The sequence below is a fragment of the Carassius carassius genome, chromosome 29 (assembly GCF_963082965.1).
Source record: "Carassius carassius chromosome 29, fCarCar2.1, whole genome shotgun sequence".
In the NCBI taxonomy this organism is placed as follows: domain Eukaryota; kingdom Metazoa; phylum Chordata; class Actinopteri; order Cypriniformes; family Cyprinidae; genus Carassius; species Carassius carassius.
Window position 1 is genome coordinate 30,797,912 of NC_081783.1, and position 22,643 is coordinate 30,820,554.

The 22,643-nt window shown below is 46.7% G+C and overlaps 2 protein-coding genes across 7 annotated transcripts in view; both read right to left on the bottom strand.

Annotated features, from left to right (window-relative positions):
- The window catches only part of LOC132110028 (traf2 and NCK-interacting protein kinase-like), a 68,633-nt gene extending 61,393 nt beyond the window's left edge, over positions 1 to 7,240 (bottom strand). For 5 of the 6 annotated variants that reach the window (XM_059516594.1, XM_059516591.1, XM_059516593.1 and 2 more), the window contains exons 1-2: positions 7,017 to 7,239; positions 6,028 to 6,093 (exon numbers count right to left, since the gene is read on the bottom strand). In XM_059516594.1, coding sequence (XP_059372577.1) covers positions 6,028 to 6,093; positions 7,017 to 7,073 — 123 coding nt within the window. In that variant the 5' untranslated portion in view covers positions 7,074 to 7,239. Of the gene's footprint in view, positions 1 to 6,027; positions 6,094 to 7,016 lie in introns of all 6 variants that reach the window. The other variant, XM_059516589.1, reaches the window with a different exon arrangement.
- Positions 7,241 to 9,666: 2,426 nt separating this feature from the next.
- LOC132110031 (X-linked interleukin-1 receptor accessory protein-like 2) overlaps positions 9,667 to 22,643 on the bottom strand; it is a 226,021-nt gene continuing 213,044 nt past the window's right edge. The window contains exons 8-10 of the mRNA XM_059516613.1: positions 16,265 to 16,405; positions 12,277 to 12,447; positions 9,667 to 11,672 (exon numbers count right to left, since the gene is read on the bottom strand). Coding sequence (XP_059372596.1) covers positions 10,987 to 11,672; positions 12,277 to 12,447; positions 16,265 to 16,405 — 998 coding nt within the window. The 3' untranslated portion in view covers positions 9,667 to 10,986. The remainder of the gene's footprint in view (positions 11,673 to 12,276; positions 12,448 to 16,264; positions 16,406 to 22,643) is intronic.

Sequence of the window (22,643 nt, forward strand, 5' to 3'; positions counted from 1 at the left end):
GCTTTGATTTATCGTGGCAGCCCTAAACACAATAAGTGTCATTATTCGATTCAGTTTCAGTTTTGTTGTCATCAAATGTCATGATGTTACTGCAGGTTGGGTGTCACGGAGCATGTGTCTGATGAAACGAGAGTCCTGATGTCCAGAGACCTGTGCTCAAATCAGCACTGTGCAGCTCGACTGGTCACCGTGTATTTGTACTTTGAAGCACTGCCCGGTCAGCTTTGCTGTATTTGTCTGAATCTGGGCAGAGATTATATCTCTATACACTTCAGAGTTCATCTGCTGCTTCTGTCTTCTGTCTCATCATAACTAACTCTGGTGAAGTCTCTGGTGAATCTCTTGATTGTAGACTTTGACAGAGACACATCTGTCTCCAGGAGAGTATTCTTCTCTTGGCTGGATGTTGTTCAAGGGCTTTTCTTCACCATAGACAGGATCTTCTGATCATCCAGCACTGTTATCTTCTGTGGACGTCCAGGTCTTATGTTTCTGAGTTCACCAGTTCGGTCTTGTTTTCTCAGAATGTACCAAACTGTTGATTTGTCTGCTCCTGATGTTCCTGTTCTTTCTCTGATGGATCTGTTTAGTTCCTGAAGCCTAACAATCATCTCTCTTTTCTCATTTCTCTTGTATGGAGAGATCCTTGACCGCATGTTATGCTTCACAGCAACAGCCTCCAAATACAAATGACACACAATTAACTCCAGACCTTGAACCTGCTTAATTGATGTAGGAATAATGAAGGAATAGCCCACATCTGTCCAAGAAACAGCTTTTGAGTCAGCTGTCCAGTACTTATGGTCCCTTGAAAAGAGTGGAGGTACATATTTAAGAGCTTTAACTTCTTAAACTGTCCTCCAATTGTGATGAGAACACCCTAAAATTAAAGATCAGAGCCTGCACTTTAAGCCCAATTTAAGCCCAGTTAAGTGCCTGAATGTATTCATCAAATGCGTTTTCATGTCTTATTATTAGCATTTACCCTTTTTCACACAAGTCAAAAACCACCTCAAGTGATCATAAAATTTTTTGGGGGGTTTTTGTTTTAAATTTGGTGTTTCCATTACTGGTTTCTGATGCGATACTTCAAAATGCACATTAAACATGGTAATGGAAACAGAGCTCTTGATGCCACAGACTGAGCCTCACGTTACCATGATCCCTGGACCCCAGACCCCCGGACATCAGATCCCCGGACCCCAGATCCCCAGACACCAGATCCTCTGACTCCAGATCCCCGGACACCAGATCCTGTGACCCCAGATCCCCGGACATCAGATCCTCTGACCCCAGATCCCCGGACATCAGATCCTCTGACTCCAGATCCCCAGACATCAGATCTTCGAACCCCAGATCCCCGGACACCAGATCCTCTGACTCCAGATCCCCGGCACCAGATCCTCTGACCCCAGATCCCCGGACACCAGATTCTCTGACCCCAGATCCCCAGACATCAGATCTTCGGACATCAGATCCCTGGACCACAGATCCCCGGACACCAGATCCTCTGACCCCAGATCCCCGGAAATCAGATCCTCTGACCCCAGATCCCCGGACATCAGATCCTCTGACCCCAGATCCCCAGACATCAGATCCTCTGACTCCAGATCCCCAGACATCAGATCCTCTGACTCCAGATCCCCGGACACCAGATCCTGTGACCCCAGATCCCCGGACATCAGATCCTCTGACCCCAGATCCCCTGACCCCAGATCTTCGAACCCCAGATCCCCGGACACCAGATCCTCTGACCCCAGATCCCCAAACCCCAGATCTTCTGACTCCAGATCCCCGGCACCAGATCCTCTGACCCCAGATCCCCGGAAACCAGATTCTCTGACCCCAGATCCCCGGACATCAGATCTTCGGACATCAGATCCCTGGACCACAGATCCCCGGACACCAGATCCTCTGACCCCAGATCCCCGGAAATCAGATCCTCTGACCCCAGATCCCCGGACATCAGATCCTCTGACCCCAGATCCCCGGACATCAGATCCTCTGACCCCAGATCCCTGGACATCAGATCCCCAGACCACAGATCCCCGGGCACCAGATCCTCTGACCCCAGATCCCCGGACACCAGATCCTCTGACCCCAGATCCCCGGACACCAGATCCTCTGACCCCAGATCCCCGGACACCAGATCCTCTGACCCCAGATCCCCGGACATCAGATCCCCGGACAACAGATCTTCAGACCCCAGATCCCCGGGCACCAGATCCTCTGACCCCAGATCTCCGGACACCAGATCCTCTGACCCCAGATCCCTGGACATCAGATCCCCAGACCACAGATCCCCGGACATCAGATCCCCGGACAACAGATCTTCAGACCCCAGTTCCCTGGACATCAGATCCCCGGACTACAGATCCCCGGGAACCAGATCTTCGGACCGCAGATCCCTGGACATGTGAAGCAGCACAGACTGTCCAGGAGCTCATTGATGATCAGGAGATCCTCATCACATGCATCATCTCACCAGCAGCAAGCACAGAGGTTTACAGTCATCTGGAGGCCAACACTCACTCAGGCTTGACTTTGATATTTAGCCGTGTTTCCACTGTCGGGCTAAAACCGGGCATGCTAGTGTGTGCCAGGGCCAGTCGCGTTTCCACTGTCACTTCCGAGGCTTGATTGTGCCTCGTCGGGGCTTCCTCGGGGCCAAAGGCCAGGGTTTTTTGGCTCGACGAAAACCTTGGGCCAAAGCAGGCCAGTTTTCTGCTAACTTATCTTTGTTGGTGAAATGATGAGGTTGAGTGACGTTGTTCCTGAGAGGTGTGTAAAGGGCGTGTTTTAGTGACGCGCAGCAGAGCTTCAGGCTCGACTGTGGAAACCATGTGCTATTCTGACCTCGGTGCTACTGGCCTGAGGCTATTAGCCCCACCTGGCCCATTTTAAGCCCTGGCTCGCACTGACCCCACAGTGGAAAAGCGGCTTTTGATTTTAATTCTGGCCTATGTAGATAACTAAAGATTTTCATCTTGAATATTCCATTCATTGAGTGTCATTGTGTGATTTAAGTATTCGCTTACCTTTTTCTTTTTTTGAGCAGTGTTATATGATGCTTAAAGAGATTGTTCATTCAAAACCGTCATGGTTTATTCACGCTCAAGCTGTTTCAAACCTGTAGACATTCTCTCTTCTGCTGAACCAAAAGAAGATATTTTGAAGAACTGAAGCACTTTGGTGATTATCGATGTCTAATGTTTGGACAAAAAAATCCAGAGATGGTTCTCAAAATATCTTCTTTTTTATTAAGCAGAGGAAAGAAAGTCCTACAGGCCTGAAGAAACATCAGTGATGCCTGAATCAACATTTTTGCGATTTTGAACATTAAGGCTCTGATGATCAGACGGCTCAGAACAGGACGACTGAAAGCCAGCCATGATGTGACTGACTGGATGAGCTTCAGCAAACATCAGCAGAGGAACGCCTCTTTAACACATGTTTACATGAGCGCACAATGACCTCATCCACCAGAAGAGGAGCTGAAGAAGAGCGCTGTGAGCGAGGACATGCAGCTCATCATGAGTCTGCTTCCCCAGGAACAGCCAATGAGTGCTGAATCTGGCTGATGTAGGATGGTATTTCTGTCGGAGGGGATTTCCTTGTGTTCTCCAGGATGCCTGCGAAGCGCCACATTGTTTTTAATGACTGGACATAAACAGGAAGTGCTGTCTAAAAAGAGTGACAACAGGATTATACTCCAGACACAGCAGTTCTCTGAAAAATACTTTAAAAGTTTGTTGAAAAGCTGTGGAAACTGATCTCAGAAGCAAGCGTGGAACAAAAAAAAAGAATCCTATATTGTTTTTGATAAAGGACTGTTTTATTGTGTTTTACCAGTGACTTAACTGACTGAAGGAAGAAATGAAAACAGTGTAGTCATCCTAAAACCAGAAGATGGTTCTTTTTCTTGTCTTCATATTTTGTTTTACTGGAGGACATGCTGCCTGGAGAGGATAAAGATATTGAGGTGAATTTAAAAAACAAATTTATATGTTCCTTGAGGATTACTTATAATGTTAATAAAGTTGTATGCACAAAAACTAAATAAATAAATATGTTGAAAAATGATTATTTTCAACCCTCATTCTGACCCCGTCTAAAACAATCTGTTTTAAGAGGTTTTCTCCTTTAAGGATCTTCAGTAGGGCTGTGAATCTTTGGGTGGACAGCCATTCGATTCACAGTTCAGGATTCACAGGATTTCGATTCGATTCAAGAATGAAGCCCTTATGATTACAGAACCACAGATTAGAGAGAGAGAGAGAAAACACTTTTGTCCATTGTTGGATGATAGTTTAATGATGCGATGGCTTTATGTAAAGGATTATGTATAGGTGAATATTTTGTCACACCAGGAGTTTTACCATCATTTCAGAAGTGTCAAACACAATCATTTTATGTATGCTGTGTATGTTTTATTATGATTTATTTTAATGTTTTTCAAGAATTATTCTATTATCTATAACTTTGAATTTGCTATAAGAAAATTAAATAAACTGCTGGACAATAATCAATCATTTGTAATCTATAATTTTTCCCAATGGCAATGTTATGCTTGTTTTACATACTACAAACAATTATTTCAATGTTCTGCACAGAATAAGGTAGAACATAAACTTTATAGTTTCTGTACTGTATTAAATGATTAGATAGATAATGCCTGGCACGTCTATGAGCGTGAGATCACTTCTCTTTCAGTGCCAAAACTCATTTTCATAAAAGAAAATGCTGTAGTATTTAACTTTTCGTCTCCGTCAGTGAAGGATGATTCTGAAATGTGCCAGATGTCAAGACACTACATGCTTTTAAAGATCTCTTCTTTGAGTCTTGTGCGTGGAGTATTTCAGCGTAAGAACCCAGAGGTGATCAGTGTGCATGTATGATGTCAGAACAGAGAAGGAAGCTTCATGTTCAAAGATGCAGTAACAGTGAAAGTGTATTGTTTCCTCATACATGAAAACACATAATGAAACGATCCAATACAGAACTAGCTGTGCAATTACTACTAAAAATCAGAATGAATATTCCTTCACTTAATGAGCATCATTTATGGCAAATCATCACATACTGATATATGCTTCCAAAAGCAGGTTCTGGATTCAGAACACAATTTCTCTAGATTATTAACCAAATACATAATTGCACATGATTTAAGAAATAACTTTCTTAAAGGGACAGTTCACCCAAAAATGTAATTTTTTTACTAACTGTCAAGTTGCTGCAAACCTGTATGAACATCTTATAACATTACATTACATTACATTTAATTATTTTATCCAAAGGGACTAACAAATGAGGACAATAGAAGCAATCAAAAGCAACAAAAGAGCAGTGAAATGAAATAATACCTTAATGTTGTTGTTTCAATGGAAGAGACCGACATTCAAACTATCTTTAGTGTTCAGCTGAAGAAAGAAACTCATACAGCTTTGGAAGAACATGGGGACGAGTAAATGATGAAAGAAGGGCTGAACTGTCCCTTTAATTCATGGGTTTGATCTATGTATAACAGAACATATGTCATGCACTATCATTTATTATAACAACATGTGTGTGTACTAAACTATGATGCAGAATCACAAAAGCCTGAAATAGAAACCCCAAGGCTGTCCTAATCTGTGTGCGTCCCACCCTACACTTTGTGCAGCATGCTTGAGAAGAACGAGGAGAAGAAATGGTTGCACAAGACGATCCACAGCGGGACGGGTGCAGATCCAGCCTGACCTGAGCCAAACACACATCTCACAGGATGTCTGGCTCACTACACACTTCTTTAAAGATCCGATGTTTCTGTGAAGCACGCTCTGACCGTCATGAGGAAGTGAGCTCCACCCAAACACTGTGTTCAAAGACCAAACCACACGCGTAGGTTTCATTAGCACACTATTTATCGCATCAGTGCTGAGATCTGGCAGACCCCTGCACTTCTGCACGCCCCGAGACACACAGCATGTCTTTAATGAAACACAAGCCAAGTCTGAGTGTGGGAGACATACAGAAACAAGCACTAACCTTGTACACCTGTCCGTACGTCCCATTGCCCACCACCTCGATGAGCTCGAAGATCCCCGCCGGATCCTGAAATCAAGAGTCACAGGGTCAAGCTCCAGGGTGGTCACGGTGAGGTCACTGTGAGGTCACGGTGAGGTCACTGTGTCCATGAGCACATCACATTGAGCATCTGTATATAACTTCATCTGTTAATGGCACATTCACACTTCTGGCTGTTCACATTTTATTTCGCTCTGTATGTTTTATTTACTGTCTATTCTCTTTATTATAAGCCACATGAAAACATACTATAGTAATTTACAGTAAATACTACAGTGTTTTTGAACCATACTGTAGTAAAGTGTTGTACTGTATTATATTATAGTTGTAAATGAATGCTACTGTACTATTAACTATAGTGACTGTAATAAATACTGTACTAGCCTATAGTAAACTGTAGTGTATTGTACTATAATATACCCTATAGTTATAGAAAACTTGTCATTTGTTTATATTATATTACCAAAGCAACTATAGAATTACTGCTACAACACTTGAATATAAGTACTTTACTATAGTATGACTCAGAAACACTATAGTATTTACTATACATTACTGTATTGTTTTTCCTGCGGGTTATAATCTTAAATTATATGTATGTTAGCACCATGTTTGCGAATTCCTTGTGAGTGTACACACTTGTTAATAACGCTCGGATTCGGATTCGGATTCGGATTCCTAGACTGTGATTTGAGACATGCTCTGTGTCTGGACCTCAGTGTCTGTGACAGTTTAATTCCCAGATCAAACTCGAAGAGTGAAGAAAACAGCAGAAATGTATTCTCAACAGCCGATTTACTGCAAACTTCACATGACATTTAGAGCAAAGTTGATACAAGTTCTCGCTACTAAATCAGTGAGAGAGAGCGCTGACAGAAACTTTGTGCCGATCCTCGAGCTATCGCTACAAACGAGTGAAATCAGAAACAAAGCTGCAGTTCTGCACTCACCCGTAAAGAGGCGAGGTCGATGTTACTCAGACTCGTTGTAGTGAAGTCTCTCGCCATTTTAATGAGCTCGTCTGCCAGTATCAGAGTTTCTTATCTGATCATGGTTTGAGGAACAGTATGTCTGCCCATCTGCAGCTCCTCGACAGCGCATCTAACTCTACTATAGCGAGGGATCTGGGATCTGAACGACATAACGGAACTCTCGCCCCGCAGCGAGCAACTCAAAGTAACTGAACTATAAGTGGGCGTTTCAGTGGGCGGATTAGCCAATCACGTCACAGCGCACACTCGGCTATGTAATATTAATGAGCTCCTGTTCCAGACACTCCCGGAAAGTTCCAAAGCGACCTCTATGATCTATTTAATATCCATGAGCTTCTCCTTCGCTTTAGTAGGATTGGCGTTTCTCAGGACAAACACAGGAAACCCGGAAAACCAGTCAAAAGTGAAAAGCTGCGTCTTCCTCTGCTTGCTGCAAAACAACGCTTTTCATCTCTGTGTAATACAGTTTACTCTGGCCTCAAACCTGGCCTGTGTTTTAATAGACATACAAGATTTTTGATTTGAAACATTCTGTCACCTTTATGGTCAGTTCCATCACATTAACACTTTAAATCCCAATTTTTCCCAGACATGAAAATATCCAAATGAGATGTCACGAGTAACCCTTTGTAATAATCAATACATATTTTAATTTTATCTTAACTTTTCTTAATTTATTGAAATTGTGTTTTACACTCTCTAGAGTTACTATTATGCATAAAAAAATCATTGATAGGAATAGTGAGATAAAACCCACACACACAAAAAAATACAACCATATTTCAAAATTGTTACTTTTTTTGTAACATATACAGTTTCATCAAATTGTTACATTAGTGCTACCAGTATTGCAACATTAATGTTGTAACTTATTTGTAACATTTAAACTTTTAATTTAGTGCAATATTTTGTTATTGCAACATTTTAGTGTAGTTTTCACTTCCAACAGCAACTGGATTTATATTGTTACCTAAATCCACTGTTATCCCAATGGTCACTATAGTGACCATCCATACGTTTACTCATACTTTGACCACACTCAACAAAATTGAATATATGTGAATTCATATACTAACACTAGACACCTTAAAGATAATGTGTACCAAAAATCTCTGTCGTATTTTTATGTTAACATACTTTACTAGCCTTTCGTTTTGGACCTTTGATGCAGTCATCACCTTCTCAAGGTGCAAACAGGAAGTAAACTGCTCTGGTCATGTGACAATGCACATATTTAATTGAGACCCCTCTTTTTTTTCATATTTGCAGGAAGTGCACTAAAATATAAGTCAGTAAGGTTGTTGGAGCTTTATAAGTGGTTTTATGTGACCGGTGGGATTAAATGGGTTTTAATACAACATGAAATTATAAAGGCATCTCTCACAGCCAATACTTATATATTTATTTATTTTGTTGGTCTGACAACAATTGTTATTTTTGCAAGGTATATTACAAATAATTTATATGCTAAAACCAGAAACCTGTGAATTAGACAAGCTGCTTGGTTTGTGAATATAATAACAGCTCACATATTCATACTCTTCCACACTTGACTGTATCTGAAGAGTAAAACACATACTAGTCGTGAGTATACAAAATCAAATCACCAATTTTAGTGACCTTTCATCCTAAAGGGCAGCATTGCATACAAATTCAATAAAATGATAATAAATATCAATACTGATCAAAAGTGTTTGATCATTACCAGCACAGAAACGCTTCATCTGTAGTAGCAGATACACCATATAAACCAGATGTATCTATCCATGATGAGTGAAAAACTTCAGAATACTGAGGAAGAAAACTGCCAAACGATCAGGAAATAAGGCAAATGATAAGTTGTATCAAATATGTAAATACCTCCTCGACTAGCTACAAACAATATCAATGTGCTTATTAGATTTGAATAGTAATTATTTGCATAAATAACATATTCTTTAAAGCTCAGAGCTGATGTGTCTTTACATTATTGTGCTGTAACAACCGAAGTCATAATGTCAAATAAACCAGATGCAGTGCTTGATGGAATAACTGTACATATTAGACTTACCTCAAAATTCAAGTAAGATAACAATATCAGTAGCTCTTTATCTGTCTGAACAAAGAATGAAAACACTAAAGGCTGGAAGAAAGCAAGATAAACCATTATGGGCCAGTTTTACTAAACAGGTCAAATTAGTCTTAGAGTGCAATTCCAAACAGCACAGATGATTTTATGATTTACTAACAACATGAAAAACTGAAGAACACAGACGCAACATCTTATTTACACATCGAACAATGCCATATACCAAGTGCAGTCGCAAATAAAGAATAAACAAATAAAAAAGCCACAGTATGTTTGAAAGAACCAGAGGCCAAAAAATGAAGGGTTGCAAGAAGTTTCCCTGCTTAAAAATAACTCCATCACCAAATTTGTAATGGTTTTACTGGTTATAATGGGACTTTTAAAGGGGTCATATGATGTGATTTCAAGTTTTTCTTTCCCTTTGGAGTGTTACAAGCTCTTGGTGCATGAAGAAAATCTGTAAAGTTGCTGAGACTAAAGTCTCAAGTCCAAAGAGATATTCTTTATCAAATTTAAGAATCCCCCCCCCCCCCCAGGCTGCCCAGATGTTCTCGCAAAGAAAGAAGGTGTACCTTTTATTCTCGTTGTAGTATTGTTGTTGCAGCCGCCACCATGTCCTATAGACGCTGTGTGTTTCACTGTGAAAGTGAAACTACTTTGTTTGGCCTTCCGACTATTAATCATTCTCGTTTATATCATGTTCATAATGGGTTTCTATGTTTATGTCTCATCGCTCCAGGCAGACAGGATCACAAATTGTTAAGGGGTGTAACATTTTCGCCACACGCTTGAGGTATTCGGCCAATCACAATGTACTGGATAGCTGGCCAATCAGAGCACACCTTACTTTTCAGAGTGATTAATGGACGCGTTTCAGAAGGCGGGGCATAGAGGAGCAACAATAATGTACAGTATGTGGGAAATAATTTGTTTTTTTTTAACCTTAAACCTCATAAACACATTTTATTACACCAAATACACAAAATAATGTTCTTTTTAGCAACATCATATGACACCTTAAATGGAAACTGTAATGGTCCTGTGGGTCTCTACTGGTAATTGATCACCTTCTATTGGTGGCTTGTTAAAGCCAACAAAATCCTAATGAAATATGTCCCAAAACACACTACAGAAAACCATTTTTTTATGGATTTAATGGTTAAAAGTTGATGGTTTGTAACATTTGTAATGGTATTTGTAATGGAATCCATTAGCATTTTCTGTGATGGTTCAATTGTTTTTGAGAAGGGTTGATAGACCTCGTATAGCGTGGCTCCTAGTTGAGGGTTCCAAGTCGTCTTTTATCTCCTGAAGCAAATTAAAAATAGCATGGCTTGGCAAACGATATTTTCAGATAATGTGTTCTTCTGAAATTCCAAATAAATTAATACACATGGAAAAAAATCCTCTCTCTTCTACCACACACTCTCTGTTCTCTGCAACAACAACTGCAGCCATTTCAAGAGCAAAATAGTTTAAGACATGCTTTTTGGGGGGGCATTAAATAATGGCGCAAACACCAGTAATTTGACGAGCACAAACGTTAGTAAATCTCATTGCGTGATTCATTTGAATACTCTCCTCCCATAAATTTTGCATCTAAAAGGGAAACTCCTACAAATGCATATTCAATAAGGTCAGGCACACAAATAACTGTCCACACCTTTTCAGCGCTAATTCATCACTGTGCATCTTTAGTAAATCCTGACAGTACTGTTTTAACAACAAAAGACAGTTTGCGCTGGCACAAGCTGTTAGTAAAACTGGCCCTATGTGTATTTCAATCTTAACAAGATGAACTCATGCAGATAAAAAGGAAGGAAGGATGAGATCAGCGAAGCGATGTTTGGCCGAGCCGCTCTACCAGATGTCACTGGAAAGCTCTGGTCCGGACAGCGGCACGAATGGGCTGCTCAAGTGAATGTCTTTCTTGGGTTTGCCAATGTCGTTGTGCGCCGGCCGTCCGTTCAGCAGAGTCATGGGCAGATTGCAGTACACGTGCCGTCCGCTGAGCGTGGCGATGGCAGAGCTGGGCAGCTCGTACTCGTAGCTGCGGCAGAAGTGGCGCATCTGCAGGTGTCCCGGCTCGTTGTAGTCCGGGATCTCGATGTGAGCCGGTGCTAGCGACGCCGTGGTGGTGGTCATAGCCACCGTCGATACGGCCTGCAGGTCACCGAACAGCCCCTGCTCGCCCGAGTCCAGGACTTGTCGGCGGGACACGCTCTCTTTTCTCTTGGCAGGCATCTCGTAGTGCACCTGCTTCCAGAACCTGGACTTGAGCTGGCTGCTCTTGGGCCCGCACCACTTGATGAGCGACAGCACTCGGATGGTGTGCTTCAGGTCCTCCAGCTCCTGGTAGTTGATGACGCTGCGCAGGTCCGAGCATTCGATCATGATCACCTTGATATCGCCCGTCACCAGCATGCTGTGCAGCCGCGGCTCGAACTGGAAGATGCTCCAGCCCCGGCGGGCCACAAACTCAGGGGTCAGGACGATGATGAGACGCCTGCTCTGCTCCACGCTGCGCACCAGGTCCTCGATGTACGCTAGAGACACAGAGAGAGACAGTGTCTATGGATGTCACACACAGATGATTCAGAAATCATCTGCTTTTAGAGGCTTTCTGTTGTTAGTGCAAAAGACAACTTAATATAGGGTGTGCAGTGTTGGGGTAAGGCACTACAAGAAATGCCATTTATGTAATAGTGAATGGCACTCTCTCTTCCTGTTTCACATGACTCTCTGTTTGCTGCAGATGTCACACATCCCTGTGCATGTGACTGTGGACTAATCACAAGCTCAGGGTCTGCCACAAGTTGACAAAAGTGTACAATGTGGGCAGTGGTACTGTTTAAACAAAGTTGGATTTGTTTTTGTTTTGTCAAAGCAAAACCAATACTGGAATCCTGAGTTTGTTCAACTTACATTTGTGGAACAGGCCTGTCTGTGAGAGTTGCAGTAACCGAGTAGAAAACATATATAATACTACGCTGCACATGCACAGATCAAACACACTCATGAACCAAGAGAGTCAGTTCTTTGACTCAGATTAGAACTACACATCATCAACTCTGAGCACTCAAACATGAGCTGTGTTCTACTGTGTGTTTTGCTGACTGTAAGAGTGTGAATGTCAGGTGTTGCTCTTACTGCTGCTGGGAATAAGGTCCCGGTGCGGGATGAAGAGTTTATATCCATAGTGTTTCTCCAGAACGTCTGGTAAGATCTCCAGAGCGAACAGCTCCTCCTCGCTCATCTCATGCTCCACCGACTTTAGGTCCACTTTGGTGTAGGACAGGTAGGCGTCATATTCCTTGTTGTCTGTAAGGAACAGATATGTTGTATTCAACAGGTCAATTCTTTCATCATATTACATATTAAATTATGATTTCTGTGTACTGCTCAGGCTCCACTGAGGCTTTGGTTTAGGGATGCAGCTTCATGCTTACGGTTTTATTTTTCAACTGCTTACACACATTTTCAAAACGTTGGTTTTTACCCTTATACACAAATCCAAGAATTGCTGGATTTTTTGGGACACTGGGGCATTTGTGGTTGTGAATACAGTATTACACAGTACCACAGAAAAGAAACACATCAAGCATATGTTATTGTGTAGATGTGTCTTTATAGGCCTGTTTTAAAGCCATGTGTGACTAGTGGGGCGGGGCCGAGGGACGTGGGAGCGAGGCCGGTGGAGTGATTGGAGATGAGCTACACCTGTTCGACCCGCCGGTCTCGAGGCCCACGGAGGAGATGGTAGGATATAAAACTGGAGCAACGACAGTGAAGGACGAGAGAGGACCAGGCCTGGGCTTTTAGTTGTGTTTTGGTTTTTATTTGAGCGCACCAGTCGTCCGTGAGGGGCTGGTGCACTGTTTTGTGTTTATTTTGTATTATTAAAATGTTATTTGATTGTCCGCCGGTTCCCGCCTCCTTCTTCCTTATGATTATGGAGTTTAATTCATTACACCATGATTGGTTGGTATTCAGTAAAGCATGTGAGGAATTAGTGTCATTCTGATTGGTTGTGTTTGAAAAAGGAAATCAAGATACTTCCTGTTAGATTTTTGTGTGTTACATCATGCCTTTCCATCTGTGTGTTTCTGGTTGTGGCTGACACCTCTCCAAAGACGACCAGCACAATCATTGTTTTCAATGTTTGGGTCATGCTCACACACCGAGACAGCGCTTGTGGATGGTGGAGGTGAATTTGGCTCCACCACAACATTCTTTTGAGACCAGTGTATCTGGATGCTTGGTCAAGCCTCTCCAATTCCTACCGATGTCTCCTCAGAACAATTTGACTTGACTATGCGATTCAGTTCACCAGGCGCCCACCCAGGATCAGGGGCATTAGGATTACCTCGGTATGAGTTGAGAATACCACTGGTCTTTGGGCAGAGGTCACAAACCTTGTCAAGAAGGGTGCAATTAAGCCTGTGCTCCTGGCTGCAAGGAAGAAGGGGTTTTACAGCCCATGCTTCATTGTACCCAAGTAGGATAGGGGGCTCCAGCCAATCCTGGATTTGAGGACTCTGAACCAGGCCCTTCACAAGCTCACGTTCAGAATGTTAACCCTCAGGCATATATTAACATGTGTCAGAGATCAGACTTGGTTTGTGGCAATAGACCTGAAGTATGCATACTTTCATGTCTCAGTCCTACTAAGGCACAGGCCATTTCTTCGGTTTGCCTGCAAAGGACGGCCTTGTAAGTACAAGGTTCTTCCCTTCGAGCTGTCCCTATCTCCTCACATTTTTACGAAGATCACTGAGGCTGCCCTTGTCCCTCACAAGGAAGTGGGCATTCATATTCTGAGTCCCAAGATGAGCATGGTGCCATGGTTCACACAGTGTGAACATCATACCATAGTGTCACCTGACCTTCAGTCTTTGGGAAGATATCTCTTTACTACGAGCAGGAGTGCCTTTAGAACAGGTGTCCAGATGCATCGTTGTTACAACAGATACTTCCAAAACAGCTTGGGGCACCATGTGCAATGGGTGGGCAGCATGAGGGCTCTGGACAGGCCCTCAGCTGCACTGACATATCAATTGCCAAGAGCTGTTGACTGTGCTTTTGGCCTTGAGGAGGTTTCAATAACTGTGTAATGATAAACCTTGCTAATCATCGGGAAGAAGGAGGCGGGAACCGACGGACAATCAAACAACATTTTAATAAAGCAAAATAAGCACAAAACAGCGCACCAGCCCCTCACGGACGACTGGTGCGCGCAAATAAAAACCAAAACACAACTAAAAGCCCAGGCCTGGTCCTCTCTCGTCCTTCACTGTCGTCGCTCCAGTTTTATATCCTTCCATCTCCTCCGTGGGCCTCGAGACCGGCGGGTCGAACAGGTGTAGCTCATCTCCAATCACTCCAATCCTGCCCCACTCGTCACATACCCCCATCGCCCCTCGCAGGCCGGGGGGTACTCCCGAGACTGCGCTCTACTCCCCCCCCCCTCCCTCCGGGGGGGACCGCTCATGGGGACCTGCGGGAACCTGGGGGTAGGACAGGCGAGGCGAGAGAAAAGGAGATGGAAGGAGGAGCGACAGAGACGAGAGAGGGGAGAGAGGAGAAAAAAAAAAAAATCCGGTTCCCAGACGCACCGCTGCTCGGCCCTCCACCAGCTGGGTGATCTCCTCCGCGGTGCCTGGCGGTGGCACTGGACGGCCCTCGGCGGACGGCACGACACTCCTCCGCCGCCCGGTGGACGGCGATGGCTCCTCCGGTTTTGGGCAGCCGGCAGGAGTCCCCCGTTCCCTGCTCCTCCCCGTTCTGGCGGATGGCAGCAGGCTCCGGCCACCTGGCGAACGGCACAGACTCCTCCGCTCCCTCACGGACGGCAGCCGCCCCTCCCTATCTTGGGCGGCCGGTAGCGAGCTCGCCCGTCCCCGGCAACTCGCTCCAGCCCACCGCCTCGAGCGTCCATGGCGGCACACTCCTCGCCTGCTCGTTGGCACCGCGTATTCACCACAGCGGCGAGGGATCTTCAGCAGCGCGTCCCCCCTTCTCCCGGGCTTCGGCACCACTGTAATGATAAACTTCCTAATCGTCGGGAAGAAGGAGGCGGGAACCGGCAGACAATCAAAATGAAACTTTAATTACAAAACAAACACAAAACAGCGCACCAGCCCCTCACAGACGACTGGTGCGCACAAATAAAAACCAAAACACAACTAAAAGCCCAGGCCTGGTCCTCTCTCGTCCTTCACTGTCGTCGCTCCAGTTTTATATCCTTCCATCTCCTCCGTGGGCCTCGAGACCGGCGGGTCGAACAGGTGTAGCTCATCTCCAATCACTCCACCGGCCTCGCTCCCATGTCCCTCGGCCCCGCCCCACTCGTCACAAACTGATCCAAGACAAGCACGTGTTGGTCCAGATGGACAACACAGCGATGGTTGCATACATCAACCACCAGGGTGGTGTTCACTCCCATCGCATGTCACAACTCTCCCACCTGGGTCTCTGGAATCTTCATGTTTGGTCCCTGGATGCGACCAGAAGAAACTTAGAGACCTTTCCCCAGCCATGGTGTAAACCATTACTCAGGCTAGAGCCCCCTCAACGAGGCAGTTGTACCCTCCGAGATGTGGCATCGGATCTATGCTCTCCTTCCTCCAAGGGGGCCTGGACAAGCAGCTGTATGCTTCTACACTTAAGGTATATATGTGGCCGCAATTGCGGCTAACCACGACACCATGGGAGGCAGATCGGTGGGGAGGCACGATCTGGTTATCAGGTTCCTCAGAGGTGCACATAGGTTGACTCCTCCACCTTAAGTACTAATATGTACTTTTAAGTTAATGGTAATCACTGTTTAGGGGAAGAGAAGATACAAAGGTGTACCTTTTTCAATGGTACTACCCCAGTGACAACTTTTGTACTCTTTTTTTTTTCTGAGGGTGTAGGTAACTCTTATTGTTATGATATATGTATTGTATGCATTTTGTAGAGACAAACAATTGCATTAAGGCCTTGTCCATGTTCAGAACTGATCCAACATTACAGTAGTAAAAGTTTTTTTTTTTTTTGCATGGCTTGCAAAAACAGTTGCATGAATTAGATCTTACCCCAAAAATATTTGTTATTAGAAACAGAAACTTTTATTGTTCATGTTATTCTTGCATACCATCACTGGCCTCATCGCTGCCGAAGTGTCGTCGGTAGCACAGCATGATCTCCACATTATAGCACTTATAGATGGCTGTGAAGATCCCCAATATCAGCATGATGGCACCCAGTCCACCAACCAACTCCAGCCTGTACACGTCTGCACAAGAAAATAGATGACTTCTTTATGACTTAATTCAAAAACACAGTAATATTGAAATAGCATTATAATTTAAAAAAACTGTTTAAAAATTAAATGTATTCCTGGGATGCAAATGTCACAAGGTGACGATCTTTAGGGGCGGAACCAAAATTCGGGAAGTTTGGTTCCGCCCGGAAGTGTTTCCGCCCGGACCGGAAAAACAGAACACCGGAACTTCCGGTAGCGCCGTAAGAAGGAAAATCAGGGAATTCGATGCACCTGTGCCTAGTTAGGGACAGCGGTTGGTGATTGGAGGATACGCTGGACAAGGCAGTACTTAAGGCCAAGTTATTTCACAGTCTGGGAAGCTCTCTTTGGTGTGTGTGAAGCACTGGGTTGTGCCCGTCTTGGTACGCTGCTGGTAGCTGTCTAACTCTCTCTCTCCCTCAGGCTGGAATTGTATGATTGTGAAGACATCGCGAACCTTAAAGGTTGAGAAGTGAACAGATTATACGGCGAACTGAGACGACGTGAAAAAGGGGATTGGAAGTGGCATTGATGTGAGTACTAAGAGCCAGTCGAAAGTGCCCTGTATATTGACCTGGCGTTGTGTAGATCTCTCCAGGAGGAGGAGGGCGGCCCTACCCCTAATATAGTGTGGTGGGAGAGCCGAAGGAATACTTATTGAAGTAGTCGCAACGACGACATCACTAGCTAGGCCGCATATTCCATCGCCAGATCCGAACCAAGCGAAGTGAAGGAAGACGGGTGTCCTTTCCGTACACTGAGTGTGGTGGGTGAGTCTTCGTGCTGTGAAAACCTATAATTTTGACGTGGTGTTGTATATTGCTGTGGGCTGCTGTGTATTGCCGTGTGTCCTGTCAGATAAACCCCCGCCTTCACGCACTTCGGCGTGGGAGGACAAGGAGATTGCTGGTCCTAGCCTAGTTCAGTACAGTATACGTTGTGAGCGTGCTTCAGATCTCCGGAGATAGCACGGTACGCTGTGTCCAGCCCAGAGGTGAAAGCCATCCAAAGCAGAGTAACTGTGCTATTGTGCCCAAGTTGATACCTGTGGAGAGAAAAGGAGAGAGAAGTGAATAACACGAGGAGGAATAGAGCGAACCCTGTACTTACAGTACGCTGTGTCCAGCCCAGAGGTGAGAGCCATTTAAAGCAAACTAACTGTGCTATTGTGCCCAAGTTGATACCTGTGGAGAGAAAAGGAGAGAGAGGTGAATAACACGAGGAGGAATAGAGCGAACCCTGTACTTACAGTACGCTGTGTCCAGCCCAGAGGTGAGAGCCTTTCAAAGCAAACTAACTGTGTTATTGTGCCCAAGTTGATACCTGTGGAGAGAAAAGGAGAGAGAGAGTGAATAACACGAGGAGGAATAGAGCGAACCCTGTACTTACAGTACGCTGTGTCCAGCCCAGAGGTGAGAGCCATTCAAAGCAAACTAACTGTGCTATTGTGCCCAAGTTGATACCTGTGGAGAGAAAAGGAGAGAGAGAGTGAATAACACGAGGAGGAATAGAGCGAACCCTGTACTTACAGTACGCTGTGTCCAGCCCAGAGGTGAGAGCCATTCAAAGCAAACTAACTGTGCTATTGTGCCCAAGTTGATACCTGTGGAGAGGAAAGGAGAGAGAGAGTGAATAACACGAGGAGGAATAGAGCGAACCCTGTACTTACAGTACGCTGTGTCCAGCCCAGAGGTGAGAGCCAGTCAAAGCAAACTAACTGTGCTATTGTGCCCAAGTTGATACCTGTGGAGAGAAAAGGAGAGAGAGTGGGTAACACGAGGAGAGACTGAGGGAACCTGTACTTACGCCGCTGCCTGTGGAGAAAGAGAAAGCGAGTGAGCACCCAAGGAACGAACTGTGTGAACCAGTACTTACTGTGAGCTGTAATCAGCGAAGAGGTGAGAGCAAAACCAAGCTGAACTAACTGTGCCTGTGTGTCCCAGCCGCTGCCTGTGGAGAAAGAGAAAGCGAGTGAGCACCCAAGGAACGAACTGTGTGAACCAGTACTTACTGTGAGCTGTAATCAGCGAAGAGGTGAGAGCAAAACCAAGCTGAACTAACTGTGCCTGTGTGTCCCAGCCGTTGCCTGTGGAGAAAGAGAAAGAGCGTGAGCACCCAAGGAACGAACTGGGTGAATCAGTACTTACTGTGAGCTGTAATCAGCGAAGAGCCGTTGCCTGTGGAGGAAGAGAAAGAGAGTGGGCACCTCGAGAACGAACTGTGTGAACCAGTACTTACCGTGAGCTGTATTCAGCGAAGAGGAGGAAGAAGGAGGGCGCTACGGATACCTAAGACTCAGGCCGGGGCCCGAGCCCCACGCCCCGGATCCCCGTGGCCCCCTTGCTCCCTGACCTCTTCCCGGCCATAGCCCATCTGGAGGGCCGAGTCAGAGTTTAGTTTTAATTGCCCTTTCCCTATTCCCCAACCTATTTTTAAATATTTAAATAAAGATTGTTTTATCACTTACTTGTTCTCGTGTTGTTTGGCCATTGGGTCGGGTTTGGGGACCTCCTCGAGGTGGAAGTTGAGAAGGGGTGTGGCTTAGTTAAAGCATAGCCAGCCCCTGGGTGTGACAGATTTGGCGTAGTCGGCAGGATTTCCACCTCGAGTTGAGTAACCAAGGTCGTCCAATGACCGACAACGCGGGGCTTTCAGCCCAACCCCGTGCCATGCCCGTTTTTATGGGGAGCCCCTGGATTCAAAAATATGGGGGGACAGAATCCGAGGTACGATTGTCTGAATGGAAGGCTCAACTAGAGTACTTGGCCGACCTACAGGGCCTTAGTGCAGCCCAGCGGCTTCAATTTGTGTTAGACTCCCTGGATGGAGAAGCGCGGCGAGAGGTGCATGCCGCCCCCGAAGCCGTTAGAGCCAACGCCCAAACCGTGTTCCAGTTCCTCACTGAACAGTATGGTGACCACACCCCCGTAGCTGCCCTTCGCTCCCAGTTCTTCAATTGTAAGCAGGGCCCCCGCCAACCGATTAGAGCTTTCGCCCTGAGGTTGCGAGAGCAATTCGCCCGACTACAGACCCGTCGGGACCACGGGTTGGGAGATGGAGAGACTCTATTGCGGGACCAGTTTCTTCTGGGGTTGAAGGAGGGTCCGGTGAGACAGAGCCTACGTATCCAGTTTCGAAGGGACCCGGGTCTCACGTTTGAAGATCTGAAGAAAGAGGCACTGGCCCTGGAAGGTGATGAGACTGAGGTGAGTGGTTCCCCAGTGTGTGCGGTTGTCAGTGAAGTAGCACCAGCACAACCCGGAGGCCCTGACTGGAAGCAAGCACTGAAGGCTGAACTTTTGAAAGATGTCCGCGATCAGATGTCTGAACTGTCTAAAGCCCTCGTAGGAGAATTGCGCCAAGGACGGGCGCGGGAGGAACCACGGCCGGCGCCCCGAGACCGAGTGTACTCAGAGGGAGGCCGAGAGCCGTTCAGGCGCCCGAACCACTTTAACCGGCCCCGTTTCGAATGGGACGAGCAAGGGCGACCCATCTGCAACCGCTGTGGCAAACCAGGTCACTATAGCCGCCAGTGTGGGCCCCGCAGGGCGTCAGAAGGGGGTTTTTAGGTCGGCCGGCCACTGTGGGTCGTGTGGCCGGGACCCCTCGAGAAGACCCTGGAAGAGGATATGGCTCTAGGAGCCAGATGATTGGGCGTAGCCCCGTGGCGAAGGTGAGAGTGTGCGGCAAGGAGATTCAATGCCTGGTAGACACAGGCTCCCAAGTGACGTTGTTTGCTGAGAGTTTATCCGAAGAAGTGTTTGGGAAACAAGGGGCACCAGGGGCGGAGGCCCCCTGGCTTACTCTGAAGGGCGCAAACGGCCTCGACATCCCATATATTGGCTACCGATTGACGGACCTAGAGGTTCACGGAGTGATGGTCCCCCAGAAAGGTGTGATTATCGTGCAAGACCATTGTCTGGGTGCACATCGAGCCCTGTTGGGCATGAATGTCCTCGCTGATTGCTGGGAAGAGCTATTTCGGGCTAGGCCCGTATCGGAGATACCACCTGCAGAGAGGCCCAAGTGGGAGTGTGTGGTAGCTGACTGTCGAAGGGTGCAAATGAGCCAAGTCCGCAGGGAACAGGAAGAGGTAGGAAGAGTGATGTGTCGTTTTGCTTTGTCTGTCCCCGCAAAAAGTGAGGCTGTTGTGTGGGCGCGAGTACCGCCCCGAAGAGCGGGCCCAGAAGAGTGGGTGCTGGTGGAGCCCCATGTGGATTGTCCACAAGTGGAAGTGGCACGAGGACTATCGACGGTCCGGCGGGGGAGAGTCCCCGTGAGGATACGGAATGTACATCCATACGCGGTGCAACTACATCGGCACCAACGATTAGCCCGTCTGACAACGGTTACATCCCACCAAGTAAGGGAAGAGAGGGATATTAGTTTTCGTCAGGTGTGCCCCACTGTCATCGAGGTGGCCCTGACACAAGTAGACACCCCATGGGGTGGTATGGAGAGGAGTGTGCCGAGCCACCTGGCGGGTGAGTCGTTACAAGGGGAGGATTTAGAGCAGGCACAGACACAGAAGTTACAGGCCCTCCTTCGGAGATGGCAGCATGTGTTCGCCACCCACGATGAAGACTACGGATGCACCCAGGTGGTACAACATCATATACCTACCGGGGATGCAGGGCCCAGCCGGGAGAGGTATCGCCCAATTCCGCCCACTTTGTATACCGAGGTACGTACACTCCTGCAAGGCATGCTGAAGCAAGGAGTTGTTAGGGAAAGCAGCAGCCCGTGGGCGGCCCCCATAGTGCTGGTGCAAAAGAAGACGGGGGCTTGGAGATTCTGCGTGGACTACCGTAAGCTGAACCTCGTGACTAAGAAGGACGCTTTCCCCTTGCCACGGATCGAAGATTCGCTTGCCAGCCTCACGCAGTCGGCATGGTACTCTACCCTAGATTTGGCCAGTGGCTACTGGCAGGTGCAGGTGGCCGAAGCAGACCGGGAGAAGACTGCCTTTACAACCCCGTTTGGACTATTTGAATGGGACCGGATGCCTTTCGGGCTCTGTAACGCTCCGGCCACCTTCCAGCGGCTGATGCAGCGGTGCTTGGGAGGTCAGTTAATGGAGTCAGTATTAGTTTACCTGGATGATGTGATTGTCTACTCCCCAGATTTTGATTCACACCTGAGGCACCTCGAGGAAGTCTTTCGGGCCATGGAGAAGTACGGATTGAAACTACAGCCCAATAAGTGTCACTTACTACGGAGAGAAGTCAACTTTCTGGGCCACGTGGTCAGTGCGGCTGGAGTGTCCGTAGATCCTGGAAAGGTATCGGCCGTGAAGGACTGGAAGGCCCCGAGGACAGTGAGGCAAGTGCGATCCTTTTTAGGATTTGTGGGATACTATAGGCGTTTCATAAAGGACTTTTCAAAAATTGCTAAACCCCTTAATCAGTTGCTGGTTGGCACAGGTCGTAACCGGGGCCGGGGGTCGCCCAACGTAGACTGGGATGCAAATTGTGAGTCGGCGTTCCAGACATTGAAGCAGGAGCTGCTACAGGCCCCTATCTTGGCATACGCAGATTTCACAAAACCATTCCTTTTGTATACAGATGCCAGCAATCTCGGGCTGGGAGCGGTGTTGGCTCAACGGCAGGACGGAGTTGAGAGGGTCATCGCGTACGCCAGCCGGAGCCTCCACCCAGCCGAGAGGAACGATGCGAACTATAGTTCTTTCAAATTGGAGCTGCTGGCGTTGAAGTGGGCCCTAAGTGAGAAATTTAAAGACTACCTCTGGGGTGCCAAGGTGACGATCATTACAGACAATAACCCATTAGTACACTTACAGACGGCGAAGCTGGGAGCCGTGGAGCAGCGGTGGGTGGCCCAACTGGCCAACTTTGACTATCAACTACAGTACCGACCAGGGCGTGAACACACGAACGCGGACGCCCTCTCAAGGCTGCCCGAAGCGGAAAGCCCCGGAGGGGCCAGCCCGGAGGAGGGCTATATGGTAGGAGCAGTAGAGGCACCAGGCAGCAGACAAGAGGCCGTGCCTGAGAACTGGGGATGGGATCCCCGTCGGTGGAGGGAGAGACAGGCCAGGGATCAAGATGTGCGGCTGGTAAGAGAATGGCTGGAACAGGGCCGACGGCTGACGCCAGCGGAGAGGTTAGCCCAGACGGATACTGGGAGGAGGCTGCTGGGGCAATGGGACAGGCTGGAGCTGAGAGATGGCGTTTTGTGCAGAAGGGTCAGTGACCCGAAGTTGGGCGAA